Below are 17,788 nucleotides of genomic sequence, written 5' to 3' on the forward strand. Positions count from 1 at the left end.
TTTGGTTCTACTTATTTTAAGCTCTTGTGTTGAAGTCAAACAGAACACTAACGGGCCACAACTAAGGTTGGAGGTAATGTGCTCTTTGCAGGTAATCAAAGCAATTTCTACTAATCAACCAACTAAAAGACAAAGGCATCCTATTCTTTGGATCAATAAATCTGAAACTCATTGTGTTTAAATCAATAACACAGTTGATGAAAGACTGAGTTGATGAACAACCCACCTTAAAATGTTTGACTGGTTATTCAACTATGGAAGTCAATGGAATATTAAGTAGTATGTCATGACTCTAATAACAAAAGCATTTTTTTCTCACTTTCATCTGTGATACCTTGGTTCACCTGGTCTTTATATACAAAGAAACACAGTTCTTTCTCAATTTAGTCTAATTTAATTTTGATTAAGTTTGGAATAGTAGCTTTATTACTTCCTTTTTCTGGATAATGATGGTATTAAATGCCGATGAAATAGGGATTAGAGGAGGTGTCAGACAATAGCATCAGAGGATGACATGTCAATGAGGTAACATGTTGCCCATGCTTTGTATTTATGATCAGTGGTGCATGCATAAATAAGAAAGCTACATCTATATTCTCTCTTAAATGCAAAGAAACCTTAAACTTTCTTAAAAAAGGGGGAAAATGGGATATGCATGTATACCTATTAACCCATGGAGTAACAATTAAAACGCGGTTTTTGTTCTACACCCTTTTGATTTCCCTAGCCTCAAGCTCGTAGGATTTGACCTAAAAATCACATTGTTAATATGTCTATTAGCAAATTAGGTTCAACTTGATTATGCATCTGGGGTAGCTTAGCTAGTTTTTATCACACTACATCCAAGTTAGACATCTTATTATGCTATACCTATTATTTTAGTAAATCACAATAATCGTGTTTTGGTCTTATGGCCCAAATCTCCAGCCAAATCTCTCCACTAGGGTGCAAGGGCTACTCCAGACCCTCATGTTTTTTGCAAACTTATGTTTTGATGATGGTTGACAATGAGTTTCTTAATTGTTTTTTTCTAAAGTATAGTAGTTGAATGCTTGAACTCTAATTTGATTGTTGTGTTAAGTCCATTCACTGATGATGGTTTGATATGGATGCTCGATGGTGCGAAAGAACCGTAAAGATCGGTGCTACTTGAGAATAGAATCATCATCCTTATTGTAACATAATCCAGGTAAATTCTCCTGAAATTGACTGACTTCACCAATTAGTTTATACAAATTTTGAATGTAGCAGAAGATAGCATCTTTCATGAGGTGTCTTGGCAAATTATATTGTTTTTTGAATTTTTGTTTACCTTTCTATGGAAGGAACCATGATCCTAAATAACCGAAGGACTCCATAAGTCGCATGAGTGAATGTCTTTTCTTCTTTCTTATATGTTAGTCATATAATACTAACTACTTGTCAAGGTCATAACCTGCATCAATTTGTCAGTAATTACATTATTAGTTGATTCCACCGGATGATCCTTCTTTTGTGTTGATAACAAGGATCAAGATTATGAAGAAGGTATGGAGTTGCACACATTCTATGAGAAGTTATGGAACTCCCATCTTCGATGATATATATATATATATACACATATATACATATATATATATACATACATATATATATATATATATATATATATATATATATATAGGAAAATGTATAGTTACCTCGGAAGAATTTTGTGCAATTAAAATTAATATGAGAAATTGGCTGATTACAAATCGTAAACGTGACTCCTTTTTGCATGCTTTTAGATTAAATATTCTAAGTTATTTTTTTGGTGTTTTGTAAGGGCGGTCTTTGAAGAATTGCCAGTTTCCTGGGCTTTTATGGGGGTATATGGGCAATTGAGATTTGATCCCAGTGGTAGATATTATATTGCTCCCTATGTGAGATATTTTCAATTTAACGGTTGTAAAGAACCGTTGTCAGAGTAATCTAAAAATGAACTATGATAATTATTCTTCATATAATTTAATCGCATAATTTCACTTATTTGTTCTCATTATTAAATTTAGTTGATAATTGTTTATAATGGTCATTTACTCAGATTCATAATGTCAAATGGGCTGCCTCAGCTAAGAATTTTATGCACGGACTCAATTCATATGGGTCATAACGTGCCTTGCACGTGCACAATTACTAGTGTACTTAATATCATAGAGTCAAAATGGAGAATTCTACTTGCCTTCTTGATGCTGGAAATTTTAGACACATAAATATTTTCTTATGATTATACTATATCCTGGATGTGGAATGTTGAAATATATTTATGTGCTAATCATTCACAAAATGGAGCTGAACCAATGGAGTTAAATGTTACGAGCATGCCTAGAACCCTGTGTAGCTGAGCATTTTTGTTTTTATGTCTCCAGTCTGATGTAATAGAATGTCTACGGCTTCTAGAAGCATTGGTGTATCCCAATCCTTCTGCTCATATAGACCAGTTGATTTGTTTCTCTAGGCTGAAGTGCTGAACCATATGGTGTACTCTGAAATTTTGGTTATAATGATCTAAGTATTTAGTGCATCTCATGATCTAGAGAATGATCGATTTTTTTATGTTGCAGTTGGCACTTAAAGCAAGCCAACTTCTCAAACCCACTAAATTGACTGAACTCCACATGAGCATAGCAAGAAGCCTTTCAGAGCTGGAGATGTTTACTGAAGGAGAGCGGTCGTCAACAGCCAGGAGAAAGATGGCCATCGATGAGAGGATGTAAGATTTAGTTTGCTTTGTTTCATCATAGGGATCCAACACTTTATCGTAGAATGGTCGAGACATATATACATACATTTTATCAGATATCACAAAGTTTTTGAACTACACAACTATGGTCTTCGGTACAACTGCAATCTTGAAATTTATGTCCAATTCACGATCATCTTTTCAGCCTTATCTTGTCAAGAGAAGTATTCGGATGCAGTGGCGCAGACATGGTCTAATTGCTTTATGGGAGTTCTCTGAAGAGAATATTAAGCAAAGAATTGAACAAGATATGATGGCTCTAAACAGCAAGTAGAGGATCCCAATGAGAAAAACGTACAAATATTGATTACACAGTGGATCTGTTCAATGTAAGATAACTCCATTAAAGCAAATGGTCTTTGTTTACATGATAGAGTTAATATCCTCCACAGGCTGCAGACTATCGAGAAAATAAAATCCACACTGGTTGGTTATGCAGTAGAATATCTATGCATATTAGAGCTGAGAGGCCCCCATGGTATCTTTCAGTTGTTGGAGGAGCTCTATATGTATGTTTGCAAAATAATTCAGTAGTATGTTATGAGCTTCTAAATCAGATATCGTTACCAAGCTTGTATTTATGTTGCAGGAAGCATCAAGCAGGAGCTCAAGTGTTTTTACCGATTATGTTGGTTATCTCAGTAAAGGTCAAATACTACCATATGAATGATACCCTTACTTCACATATGCTCATTCCATTTTTGAACAAAAAGCATGGCACCTGTCTGATTAATTTCCATTTTTAATACATCTCTGGTTAATTTGACTGTTGCCTACAAACGTAGAGGGGAGCAAATACATGGTAATTCTCATTAAATCTTATCCTGCAGTAGTTTAGTATATATCCGCGTTTACATTTCAAATTCATGCCTAATTTTTGCTGCAGATTGATATGGTAAGACGTGGACTCGGTAGCTACAAATTTACCATGAATGGGTCAGAGATTGAAGCTGAGATACACTCGTTGAGAGATGCAAGTAATATAACTAACTCTTAAATTTTTTATATAAATATCATATATCAGTGTTATTTTTTAGATGAAAAAGTATTTGATCTATATGTCACTGTAAATTCTTCAGTTGGATGGAAACTTTCATTTACTTATGGAGAGACGGAGCCTTCTGGTACGCACCTTTTCATCAATGAGAACACATGCTTATCTATTCATTTATTTATGCAGAGACAAAGCCTGCTGGTACGCGTCTTTTCATCAATGAGAACACATGCTTACCAAACTAATATAAAAAGTACTAGTTGATTCTTTGTTACGTCCACCTAGAAAAATGTACACAAAAGTTTCCTAACCGTCATATACATCCATCCAACGATCCACTTTGTAGGTTGGATTAACCTTTCAATTAATGTTGCAATTAACATGCCACTTTGCAACCATGTCTGTCCCCACGTATCTGACGTTAACCATCGCATCACACCGACGCCACGCCCCTCACCCCGCCATCGACACGCCGCGCCGCTGTCTCACCTCCCCCTTGGCCTCCGCTCCCTTGCACGGCCGCCACCAAGCTCGCCTCTCCCTCAGCTCGCCGCCACCACTGCTTCCTCGCCCCCGCACCCCTCACCCTGCTGCCGATGCGCTTGCCCTCCCTCGCCGGAAGCTGCTCAGATGGCCAGGCCCCTCCGCGGCCCTCGCCCGGGGCCGCCGTGCCCATCCCTCGCCGGACAACGCCGCGGGCCCGCGGACGTCCATCGCCCGGCACTGCCCCTCAAGATGTTGTTTGTGCTACTTGACATGTATGAAATTATGTGTGAACTTCAAGCAGATGTAAATTTGTGATTCATACCATAACTATCTATTTATTGTTTCATTGGCCAACCACAACCTTTTTGTGCAGAATTACTTAACGATAATGATCTGTCTGTAAGTTTCTATGAAAGTTGCAAAAATGCCAAACTTCTCACTGCAGATTTAAAATATTAGTAGTATATGGGGCATTATTGTACTGATATGACAGGGTTTGATACCACATTTTCCAAAGTTACACTGTTGGTCCATCTGTACTTAGTTCACCTTCCGTCAAAAATCAATTTTCACCATGGTCTTTTCAACTTGGATTTCATGTTTGCATATTCTTTAATTAAAAATGCACTTTACTGGACAGATTTATTGTGATTGTGGAGACTTTAGACTACCAACCGAATGCAAATTATTTTAGATGTGAAAATAAGTAATATCTAATATATTTTTAATTTATTGTGTAGATTGACACCATCTTTGTTGGAGAATCATGCTCTCAAATGCGTGAGTCTGCATTGAGTTTGACAAAATGCCTAGCACAAACTGCGCAGAGGACTTTCAGTGATTTTGAAGAAGCTGTCGAAAAGGATGCAACAAAAAATATTCATATCGATGGGACAGTGCATCCTTTGATGAGTTACGTGATTAACTATGTTAAATTTTATTTGAGTAAGTATACATTCATGTCATATGCACATAACCTTTCATGTAATTAGATAGGTGCCTGGCTATGTTTTCATGTTTTCTTCTTCAAACCTATCCACCAGTATGTTGTGTTTTGCAATCATTGCTGACTGTTGTATTTCTCTCATTTTGGATGACCTTATACACCAAAACCACAAAACACTCATTTTGTACCATTCTTGCAAACATGATCTTGACATGATATCTGATTCTTTTTACCTATTTAATACCCATTCAAAATATTTTGTTTTACCAAGCTGCAATGGCTATAGCTTTGTCGAAAAGAAATTGACAGCATACATTTAATATTCAAATATTCGACGTGATGGCTTGAAAATTTTTATTTTGGGACTAAACATGGCCTAGTTTAGAATTGCGTCGTACGCATATCTTATTTTGGGAACTTATTTTGTCTGAAATAACTAAGCTGGGTGTTTGGTAGGATCGGTCGGTCAATTTAGCTAGTAGATTAATTAATTGGGGGAGATTAATTAGTGACCTTGGGCTGTGCTGCACGGATGGCTGTTCTTTTCTGTTTTTTTCTCCTAGAGTTGTCCGATTCAAAAACTATATCTTTTCTTTTTTTTCCTCATATTTTCCTTCCATTAATCGAAAAACTATATCTTTTTAAGTTTTTTAACAATTTTTTTTAAAATAAAACGAATGGTCAAACTTTCGACACAGAAATCGAAAAATGATGTTATTTCGGGACAGAGTGCATTAATATTTCACAAATATACAAGAAAATAAATAAATACTACAATAATATTTTACATATTACTAAAATAGCAAGAAATAAATAATATACAAATAAAAAAAAGGGCAGCACCTGTTGAACTAGCAAAGTTCGACAGGGCACTGCACACGTGGCCCTGTCGACCGGGGGGATGTTGACAGGGCCCCTGTTGACCGGGGGATGTTGACATGCCTCTATTTTAGCGATTTCCAGCCGACGGACTCCAATTTTACGAATTTCCATTAAAAAATAATATTTCTTCAAAAAATTCTAAATGTTTATGATTTTTGAATAGTACGAGATCAGGATCCTTTCAACATTCCCGCATTCAGGATGCATTCAATGCATAGATATACAAACATTTTAACAATGGAATTTTTTGAGAAGGCGAACAAGGTCAAGGGACTCATTTAGAACAAACTCTGGATGCTGCATGTGTTGGAATGATTAATTGGGCTAAGGCCCATGTGTAGAATAATTCATTGAAAAATCACAAAAGCACACCTCATGAAAGCATGCATGAGAATATTTAGTACCACCTTGCTAGTTCTATGAGAGTGAGACCTCCTTAAATAGGAGAGTGCTCTCTAGGCTCTTGAGCAAGAAGGAAATAGAGCAATACACGCGCGCGCGCTCGCCTGGCCTGGCTCGGGCACGGGCCGGGCCGGGTGGCGCGCTTGCACGACATGCGCGTGAATGGTCCGCCAAAATTAGCTCCTCGTGCTTGCGCAGATACAGCTTCCTTTTGCAGTTTTGTTTTGCTGCGTGAAACGGAAATTCCGGTGATCAGTTTTTGGAAACTTATCGTATCGGATTCTTTCTTGCGCGAGATAGCATAGAGTCCGGATAGGTTACGCGTGGCCTATTCGGTTCGGTTACGACGTGGTAGGCGTGCTGATCACACGTCCTATAAATACCGGACCGCTACCTCGTTGCAACGTACGTGAAAAACAATGTAGGGTTTGCCTCTCCTCTGTGCTGCGCCGCCACTGTCGTCTACTCCGTCCCCTTCGCTAGTGTGCACCAGCGATCAGGAAAGCAGGTCTCCGGAACCATCGTCCTCGTGAAGTCCTGCACCGGGAGAGGGCGAATAAGGTTTTTGGGAAGCGCTCTGCACGACTGCTTGCTGTTCGTCAACGACAGCTCGTCTTCCCCGTCGATTGGTCGCGGTTCGCTGTCGTCAACATCCTACGCCGCGAGTCGTTCGTGCTGCTTCCAATCCTCTTTAAAACAATCTTCGGTACAGGTCAATTATGTTTAATCTAGTTCTGCCTCTATTTAATCTATTCGTGTGTAGCTATTTCACATGCATGTTTAGATTAGATCTATACATGTTGGTTGATCTATGTGCTGCCATGCTTTCGCTTTACAATGTCATGATTTATTTACGCGACAGATTAAATCATTATGTGCTTATACTTTCAACAGCATGTTGTGACCTGAGCAAAATATGAGCATGCCTAGAACCCTGTGTAGTTGAGCATTTTTGTTTTTATGTCTCCAGTCTGATGTAATAGAACGTCTGCGGCTTCTAGAAGCATTGGTGTATCCCAATCCTTCTGCTTATAGAGACCAGTTGATTTGTTTCTCTAGGCTGAACCATACGGTGTACTCTGACATTTTGGTTATAATGATCTAAGTATTCAACACATCTCATGATCTAGAGAATGATAGATTTTTTTTATGTTGTAGTTGGCACTTAAAGCAAGCCAACTTCTCGAACCCACTAAATTGGGTGAACTCCGCATGAGCATAGCAAGAAGCCTTTCAGAGCTGGAGATGTTTACTGAACTAGGAGAGCAGTCGTCAACAGCCAGGAGAAAGATGGCCATCGATGAGAGGATGTAAGATTTAGTTTGCTTTGTTTCATCATAGGTATCCTATACTTTAGCGTAGAATGGTCGAGACATATATACATAGATTTTATCAGATATCACAGTTTTTGAACTACACAACTATGGTCTTCGGTACAACTGCAATCTTGAAATTTATGTCCGCCAATTCACAATCATTTTTTCAGCCTTATCTTGTCAAGAGAAGTATTCGGATGCAGTGGCGCAGACATGTTCTAATTGCTTTATGGGAGTTCTCTGAAGAGAATATTAAGCAAAGAATTGAACAAGATATGATGGCTCTAAAGCCGCAAGTAGAGGATCCCAATGAGAAAAACGTACAAATATTGATTACACAGTGGATCTGTTGAATGTAAGATAACTCCATTAAAGCAAATGGTCTTTGTTTACATATTCACAGGCTGCAGACTATCATATGTCATTTTCATATTCACAGAATACAGACTATCGGGAAAATAAGATCCACACTGGTTGGTTATACAGCAGAATATCTATGCATGCTAGAGCTCAGAGGCCCCCATGGTATCTTTCAGTTGTTGAAGGAGGTCTATGTGTATGTTTGCAAAATAATTTAGTAGTATGTTATGAGCTTCTAAATCAGATATTGTTACCAAGCTTGTATTTATGTTGCAGGAAGCATCAAGCAGGAGCTCAAGTGTTTTTACTGATTATGTTGGTTATCTCAGTAAAGGTCAAATACAACCAAAGGTATCATACTGTATGATGAACGATGCCCTTACTTCACATATGCTCATTCCATTTTCTAACAAAAAGCATGGCACCTGTCTGATTAATTTCCCTTTTCAACACATCTCTCGTTAACTTGAGAGGCCCCCATGGTATCTTTTAGTTGTTGGTGGAGCCCTATATGTATGTTTGCAAAATAATTCAGTAGTATGTTATCAGCTTCTAAATCAGATATCATTACCAAGCTTGTATTTATGTTGCAGGAAGCATCAACAAGTAGGACCTCAACTGTTTTTACCGATTATGTTCGTTATCTCAGTAAAGGTCAAATACCACCAAAGGTAACATACTGTATGATGAACGATGCCTTTACTTCAAATATGCTCATTCCATTTTTGAACAGAAAGCATGGCACCTGTCTGATTAATTTCCCTTTTCAACACATCTCTTGTTAATCTAACTGTTGCCCTAAACGTAGTGGGGAGCAAATACATGGTAATTCTCATTAAATCTTATCCTGCAGTAGTTTCGTATATATCCATGTTTACGTTTCAATCGCATGCCTAATTTTTGCTGTAGATTGATGTGGTAAGACGTGGACTCGGTAGCTACACATTTAGCATGAATGGGTCAAAGATTGAAGCTGAGATACACTCGTTGAGAGATGCAAGTAATATATCTGGCACTTAAATTTTTTATATAAATATCATATACCAGTCTATTTTCTATTTTTTAGATGAAAAAGTATCTGATCTATATGTAACTGTAAATTCTTCAGTTGGATAGAAACATTCATGTATTTATGCGGAGACAGAGCCTGCTGGTACGCACCTTCTCATTAATGAAAACACATGCTTATCTATATAAACTAATATAAAAAGTACCAGTTCATTCTTTCTTACGTCCACCAAGAAAAATGTACGCAAAAGTTTCCTAACCGTCGTATACATCCATCCAATGATCCACTTTGTAGGTTGCATTAACCTTTCAATTAATGTTGCAATTCACATGCCACTTTGCAACCATCTCTGTCCCCACGTATCTGGCGTTAACCACCGCATCCCACCTACGCAACGCCCCTCACCCTGCCATCGACATGCCAGGCCGCTGCCTCACCTCCCCCTTGGCCTCCGCTCCCTTGCCCTGCCGCCACCAAGCTCGCCTCTCGCTTAGCCTGCCGCTGCCACTGCTCCCTCGCCCCCGCGCCCCTCAGCCCGCTGCCGATGCGCTTGCCCTTCCTCGCCGGAAGCCGCCACGGGCCCGCGGACGTCCATCGCCCGGCGCTGCCCCTCAAGAAGTTGTTTGTGCTACTTGACATGTATGAAATAATGTGTGAACTTCAAGCAGATGTAAGTTTGTGATTCATACCATAGCTATCTATTTATTGTTTCATTGGCCAACCACAACCTTTTTGTGCAGAATTGCTTAACGATATTGATCTGTCTGTAAGTTTCTATGAATGTTGCAAAAATGCCAAACTTCTCACTGCAGATTTAAAATATAAGTAGAATATGGGGCATTATTATACTGATATGATACAGTTTGATACCACATTTTCCAAAGTTACACTATTGGTCCATCTGTACTTAGTTCACCTTTTGTCAAAAATCAATTTTCACTATGGTCTTTTGAACTTGGATTTCATGTTTGCATATTATTTAATTAAAAATGCACTTTACTGGACAGATCTTATTGTGATTGTGGAGACTTTAGACTACCACCGAATGCAAATTATTTTACATGTGAAAATAAGTAATATCTAATATATTTTTAATTTATTGTGTATATCGACACCATCTTTGTTGGAGAATCAAGCTCTCAAATGCGTGAGTCTGCATTGAGTTTGATAAAATGCTTAGCACAAACTACACAGAAGACTTTCTGTGATTTTGAAGCTGTCGAAAAGGACGCAACAAAAAATATTCATATCGATGGGACAGTGCATCCTTTGACGAGCTACATGATTAACCATGTTAAATTTTATTTGAGTAAGTATACATTCATATCATTTGCACTTAACCTTTCATGTAATTAGATTGGTGCCTGGCTATGTTTTCATGTGTTTCTTCTTCAAACCTATCCACCAGTATGTTGTATTTTGCAATCATTGCTGACTGTTGTTGTATTTCTCTGATTTTGGATGACCTTATACACCAAAACCACAAAACACTCATTTGTAGCTGAACTTCTTTTGTACCATTCTTGCAAACATTGTCTTGACATGATATCTGATTTTTTTACCTATTTAATACCCGTTCAAAATATTTTGTTTTACCAAGCTGCAATGGCTATAGCTTTGTCGAAAAGAAATTGACAGCAATTAACCTCTGTGCAGCTATCAGTCAACTCTAAAACAGCTCTTCGAGGAGTTCAAAAGGGAAGATGGAACAAGTTCAGAGCTGGCCACTGTAACCACGAGTATCATGCAGGTTTTACAGAACAATCTGGATGCAAAAGCAAAATAATACAAGGATCCTGCTTTGATGCACATATTTTTTATGTACATTCATTATATCGTGAAATCTGTCCGCAGGTATGCTCCTGTGACGTAAGATAGAAAGCAAAATCACAATAACTAATAGATCAGTAAGTGCATGGATGGGTACAGTCTAATGTCTTTCTTTTCTTTCTTTCAGATCAAAAGCCAAAGATTTATTGGGGGGGGGGGGGGGTGACTGGATTCAAAGGCATCAAAGAATTGTGCAGCAAAATGCAAATCAATATAGAAGGATTGCTCGGTCAAAGGTCCATTGTCATATTTGAATAAAATCTACTGTTTATTTTCTCTTGCATTTTGTTGCTAATGTTGATGTTTAATAGGAGGAATGAGATTAATAAATATTTATGCCTATATTCTGATTTTGCTGGTCTTCAATGCCTCTCTGGTCAAGGTTTGACTTCATAAGGGTTAGTGGTCAAGTAGGAAGCGAGGGAGGCATAGCAGTGGAGCTTCAAGAGCCACAGTCAAGGAGAGGTTGGTCATATACGCTAATAATTCTAGCTTGCTTCTTGATGACTTATTTTTTACCATGCATTTTCTGAAACATTGTTCCGCTCACTGTGATGTGACCAGATTTAGGTCTTTCAATGTTCTATTTGAGGAGATTTACCAAAAAACAGTGTGGCTGGTCTGTTCCAGTCTTCCAGATAAAGAGTTGCGTGAGTCGCTAAGACTTGCAGTTGCCGAAATTCTATTGCCTACATACATATCTTTCCTAAAGTGTTTTGGGTATGTTTCCTTGATACCTCATTACATGTAAATAGTGAATTGGTGCATGCACAAGAACCGTATGTATCCTTTCTTTTATTCATTCAAACATTCATGTCATCCTGCATTTGTTTCTAGCAGTTTGTTGTGTGTGAGTTGGCGCATTTCTTTTTTGTGCCATAGTTGTGCTATTAAATTTGGTAAAAGAAAACCTGATACTATTTGATGCTTTGCATATTCTAACTTTTTGCAAATAGATCCCTAGAACTTGATACTATTTTTAGACATTTAGACCTGAATCCTAACCAGGCTTTACATTTTTGACAAAAAATGTGAAATTTTGAGGTTTTGGTGAGGGACAAAAGTAGATTCCAGGTGAAATTTCAAATATTTTTTATGAATTCAAATTCTAAACAGTAGAATTCAACTAAAATTTGATTGAAATTTTGTGGAAAATGTCATGCCACTGGGGACCGGGATTCGACACTCAAAAAGGTGAACCCTGGTTCTGAATGTTTTGGCTAGAAGTTGCTATCAGTTTGGTATTAGAAAACTAGATATAGTAGGAGACCCTGTTTTAGTGAGTTTGAATAAAGCTTTCTTGGTGGTTTCACCATACCTAGGTTTTCTGAATAATTTGGGTTTTCTATTCCATTTCTGAAAATTGTTTCTGTACTCTGACTGAAATATCTATATCTATACTAATATAAAAAGCATGAGTTGGTTCTTTACTACATGTAAACAGCAAGATGTACACAAAATTTTCATCCCCAACACATAGCCATTGGATCCTTGTATCTAGCGGTTCAAATTGCCCACCTATGTCTCTATCTAGAAATGCTTCACAGTACACACCCTATCCAACGGTTGTCAACCTCCTTGGAATTAATCGGTTTAATTACCACAAATAGATCCTCTTCCCCTCTGAATGCTCCGAGTGCTCCTTGGAATTAGTCTGTCTACTTGCCACAAACAGCTCCTCCTCCTCCTTCTCCCCTCTAAATGCTTCAAGTGTAGACGGCCGACCTTCTGCTTTAAGGCGCCACCATGCGCTCTATCGCGTCGCCGCCGCCGTCCTCTACTCCAAGACAATAGGAGCGTTATTGTTTGCTCCAAGGTGTCGTTATCATCATCCACTTCAAGGCACTATCACTGCTTCACGGTTGTCGCCATCGTTCCACTCTGATGTGCCACGCCAGCACGATCGTCGTCATCCTCCACTCCAATCCTCCACCCCAAGACACTGCGACCATCGCCATCTACAGATCTGCTTTCGTTGTGGCCATCACCATCCTCCACTGTAGGGCACCTTTGCCACCGTCCTTCGCTCCATTGTTGTCGTCACTCCAGGTGATGCTGACGCCATCCTCAATTCCATGACACCACGTCCATCGTCGTCCTCCGCTCAAATCATGCCTCCTCTTCCATGGACGAGGTTCCCCAAGTGACTGGACCACAACAGCCTACTCAGGAAGCTCAAATCCTTTTGACTGCTGATCCTGTCCTCTACTCCTCTTTTACTCCGTTCATTTTACTAGCAAATGTAGCAGCTGTGCATGACAGTATAAGGCGATCTGGCAAAAGAATGCACCGAATGAATCATGCTGACCCTCCCATGGAAGCTGGACAACATCAATACTACCAGATAATGACAACAACAATAGGTGAGTATGATGTTCTATATGCTGCTGAGGTGTTTGATGAAATGCTTCAGTAGCACTAGCATCTTCTCATGTTTGCAATTTACAATTATCTTTTCCTCTATGATGTAGCCTTATTTCATGGTTGTGCCAATGCCCTCTCTATGAATTCTTAACCACACATTTGATCTCAACTCCAGTTTATCCCTGTTACATTGTTGGACTTATAACTGTTGAGAATTTCTATTTGTTATGTTTAATAAACACTATGATCTTTAGTTGTTGGCAATTTATCTGGATGTTCACATATTTTATAATAAATGTGGAAGTACATATTTTAGTCCGTAGTTCAAGGGTGCAGTTAGCATACTATCTAACTGCATGTTAGGAAATAAAGGACATGTTTTATGCACATAGTTCTTCCTGAGACCACATTATGATTTCCTGTACTTTATGTGTGCTTGAGTTCCCTTGGTTATTGGACTCCAATGACATGGTTGTTGTTTGCTTATGTTCATGCTCCATATTCATCTGGGCACCATCCTTGGCAGATGCAAGGCAATCCTCTCAAATCAGCATCAAACTAATCTACAGGTCAGTGTGTTAATTATATTCCATTTGTTTTACTTGTTGACACGATATCCGTGTTTATCAATCTAATTAAACTCATATAACATCCCTCTCCTTACGCTAAGACCATACAAAAATGGATTGGTCTCTTCCTCTCTGTTAGGCACACTGACTGCCCAGTGAAATGTCTTAATGGTAAAATTTGGTGATGGATTTATGGATGCTTCTCTATTATGTTGTGAACATCATGTACATAATGGCTGCTCTTAAAAAATAGCAATAGCATATTTCTTAAAGAGATGCAAGTAAGAATGACTTTTGCAATGTAGAAATCAATGGGAGTGCTATAAAAATCAGTACAAATAAAAAAAGGCAGGGGCTAGCATTTTTGGAAATTATAATAACCTATTAACCTGTTTGTTTTTCTCACAGAACTTCCCTAGCTATCCTTGGGAAACTGAAGTAAAGGTTTAATTCATGTTTGGAAGCAAAATCTTTCTAAACTTTTATCTTTACTACCTTGCTATAATAAATTTGGTATACTGGATTTTCAACATACCTGCTTTATGTTTTTTTATGTGGCATGCATAATTTTCCTTAACCAAATATTGATAATCAGCTTTTCTTTTATTTTTTACAGAGTCAGAAAAAGCTCAAAGGTTCATAATGTCATTGTGACTATGAAGAAAACATTAAGATAGTAGTCATGAAGCAAGATAAGGTGCTTTAGATACAATAGGCTGAAAATTAGTTGAATCTTCTGGTGTAATGTATAATGCACGCACCTTATGTATACTCTTTGTAGGGATCAACAGCAGCTTGTGTAAATAACTTCGACATTGTGGGGTCAGGAACATAGCAGAAGAAACCAAGAAAACTGACAGTCATATTAAAGCCAAAAAATCACTATTTTATTTCCTTCCATTTATTTTTAGGTAAGATATTAGGAATAATAATGTTATAGTTATTTTTATCGAAAAATAATATGCATGTCTGGTAGAGTCAAATAGTGGTACATCTTAGAAGGATTCCATGTGAGGAATACACACAGACACCCTGTGAACTACGTCTGAATTTGAACCTTCTCGGTCATTTCGCAAGTGCTACAAGTTCTTATTCCCGTTAAAAACTGGCTAGTTGGTATAATCCTAAGATTCTGGCATTAAACTAAAATACATGATGTTTGAGAAACTATAAGTGCATAGATTTTTGTTTTGCTAATAAATATGTTTTATTCAGCTATATATTTGTCCAGATCTTTTTTGATTAATTGCAGATCTTTTCTTGTGTTTGGTGCTTACAATTCCTGTTATAAATATGCAGGAAACTCTAAAGATATTTTTGAAGAGAAGTGCAGCAATGAGGTTTCTTATGATCTACCACTCAACCTGGTGATGACTGTATATGGTAGCAACAATATTTATAACTGTTTCGATCACTCCTTGACAATCTATATATTTTCATGTATTGAGTAAAATATTCATAGCTGTTGATGTGTAATTATACTCGGTGATGCCAGCTTGGCAGGCCTCCACCCACTGATTTTACTTATCTGTATAAATTAGGAAAATGGCAACTTGAGTAGAGAAATAAAAATTTAGTTCTCTTTATTGTCAATCATGTACATATTTTATGTACTTCACTGTTAGTCCTGTTCTTACTATTGGTTTATAAGAGTTTGTGATTGTTTTAGTGTAGCTAAAGAGTTTGTATTTTAAGAAATACATTAAGTTAAAGAATAATCTAAAATATGTCTTAACATTAGTGGTTTTGTTTTTCATGCTCTCAATAATCGACCCCTTTGCCTACTACAGCTATTCGTGCCACTTGCAGCGTAGACTGGACATATTAAGAGCTATTCACCGGAAAATGAGTTATAGGAAAAGAAATATCATTGATTGGGTTTTCTGTTTGTTTTAAACTTATTTTTATGGTTGAGAACTAGCCCGACGCAAGACACGATAAGAATTTAGTCGGATTATCCCAACATTTAGCCTATTAGATGAATAATTAACATAGAGTGTGTTGTGCCAATTATATGCTTCATGTAACTGGCACGTGGACATGAACATTCTTAGCCATTCAAGTTACGAGCTTCACTACACGCTTAAGAATCATCTATTTAGGCAATCAATTTTTTTTAGAATGGACATATTATCTCACCAATATGAAAGGTTAGAATTTACTTCTGCTTTTTATCAACAATTAACATGTATAGCGCAAAACATAATTCAGAAAACGTGCTTTGCACGTGCATGGTTACTAGTGAAGTATAAATGTGTGTCGATGTCAGGATTGCATACAACCAAAACTCTGGAATACGAAACATGTACAGTTACCCGAAAGAATTTTGCGCAATTAAAATTAATATGAGAAATTGTCTGATTCTAAATAGTACATGTGACTCCTTTTTTGCATGCTTTTAGATTAAGACATTCCAAGTTATTTTTTTGGTCTTTTGTAAGGGCAGTCCTATCAAGAATTGCTAGTTTCTTGGGCTTTTATGGGGTACATGGGCAATCGAGATTTGATCCTAGATATTGTATTGCTCCGTATGTGAGATATTTTCAATTTAATGGTTGTAAAGAACCGTTGTCAGAGTAATCTGAAAATGAACTATGTTAACTATTTTTCATATAATTTAGGGTTAATTAGATCTATGTCATTATAAATTTGTTGGTTTTGAAATATGTCATTACTATTTGACTAATTGTAAGGATGCCATTATAATTTTAGAACTATTTAAGATATGCCATTATAAAAAATTTTTGGACCAAAGTGCCCTTTGCACTTACAAAGGGTGTAGTGAACATTAGAGGGGCAATTTGGTCCAATTTTTTAAAAAATACACTGAAAGGGTATGGAGTGGCATATTTCAAATAACTCTAAAATTATAATGGCATCCTTACAATTAGTCGAATAGTAATGGCATATTTTAAAACTGGTAAATTTATAATGGCATGAATCTAATTAACCCTATAATTTCACTTATTTGTTCTCATTATTAAATTTAGTTGATAATTGTTTATAATGGTCAATTACTCGGATTCAGAATGTCAAATGGTCTGCCTCAACTAGGACCCCTTTACCATCACTGCTTTAAAGTGATAGAATAATTTCAAAAGAGAAATAGAATTTTATGCATGCACTCGATTCATATGGGTCATAACGTTCCTGCAAGTGCATGACTACTAGTGTACTAAAATATCATAGTCAAAATGGAGAATTCTACTTGCCTTCTTGATACTGGAAATTTTACCCAGAAATATTTTCTTATGATAATACTACATCCTGGATGTGGAATGTTGAAAAGTTTTCTTATGATTATACTTCATCCTGGATGTGAAATGCTGAAATATATTTCCTTGCATTCAACTAGCAATAGTACGAAATCATTCATAGAATGGAGCTAAACCAATGGAGTTAAATGTTTAGGATTTTTGTAGGGCTTGGTGTGGCTTTCTCAATGAGTAATGTGGCCGAGGTATGATAAAAATACCAACACAATATGATTTCTTCTCTTGAGTGTTGTGCTATGTTTTACTCTCTATCATTTAGAGCTGTTACCAAACCATCAATGGCAACTGCACTTTCCAAAAAATGGCCCCTTTAATATTGACACTAGGAGTATATATGATACGAAAGAAATATGATGGCATGTAGGTAGAATTATCATCATTTCCATTTATTTCTGAAGTACTATTGTAATCAAGAACTCTTTTGTTGCCACAAGGAATATCAGTTCTTTATATGTTGTATACTTAGTTCGATCCCACTCTCTGACTATGAATCAACCGATATTTTTGCAGGTCGTGAACTGCAAAGCCACCCTTTCAGCCTTTGTCCTCTCAGTACACTTTTATTGCATATCTTTACAATTTCTCTAGTCTCCT

At 37.3% G+C, this 17,788-nt stretch overlaps 1 protein-coding gene and 1 long non-coding RNA gene across 2 annotated transcripts; both read left to right on the forward strand.

Moving 5' to 3' along the window:
* Nucleotides 1–311: 311 nt before the first annotated feature.
* Nucleotides 312–4,510, forward strand: LOC107305445. Its single transcript, XM_040529398.1, has 11 exons — nt 312–525; nt 1,082–1,189; nt 2,583–2,731; nt 2,907–3,055; nt 3,154–3,270; nt 3,351–3,408; nt 3,547–3,563; nt 3,648–3,738; nt 3,841–3,885; nt 4,102–4,425; nt 4,491–4,510. The coding sequence occupies exons 5-11, from the start codon at nt 3,211–3,213 to the stop codon at nt 4,508–4,510; spliced, it is 615 nt and encodes a 204-aa protein (XP_040385332.1). The 5' UTR covers nt 312–525; nt 1,082–1,189; nt 2,583–2,731; nt 2,907–3,055; nt 3,154–3,210.
* Nucleotides 4,511–14,536: 10,026 nt separating this feature from the next.
* LOC121055942 lies at nt 14,537–15,462 on the forward strand. The gene is made up of 3 exons (XR_005812898.1): nt 14,537–14,616; nt 14,701–14,830; nt 15,219–15,462. It is a non-coding gene; the product is annotated as an uncharacterized LOC121055942 (long non-coding RNA).
* The last annotated feature ends 2,326 nt before the right edge of the window (nt 15,463–17,788 follow it).

The sequence above is a fragment of the Oryza brachyantha genome, chromosome 12 (genome assembly GCF_000231095.2).
Source record: "Oryza brachyantha chromosome 12, ObraRS2, whole genome shotgun sequence".
In the NCBI taxonomy this organism is placed as follows: Eukaryota; Viridiplantae; Streptophyta; class Magnoliopsida; order Poales; family Poaceae; genus Oryza; species Oryza brachyantha.

Bases quoted from the DNA above. Each gene is read 5' to 3' on its own strand.
- LOC107305445 (XM_040529398.1), top strand. From the start codon at position 3,211: ATGCATATTAGAGCTGAGAGGCCCCCATGGTATCTTTCAGTTGTTGGA. The intron at 3,271-3,350 runs GTATGTTTGCAA...TTTATGTTGCAG, and splicing joins TTGTTGGAGGAGCTCTATAT to GAAGCATCAAGCAGGAGCTC. The intron at 3,886-4,101 runs GTACGCACCTTT...TCCACTTTGTAG, and splicing joins TGGAGAGACGGAGCCTTCTG to GTTGGATTAACCTTTCAATT.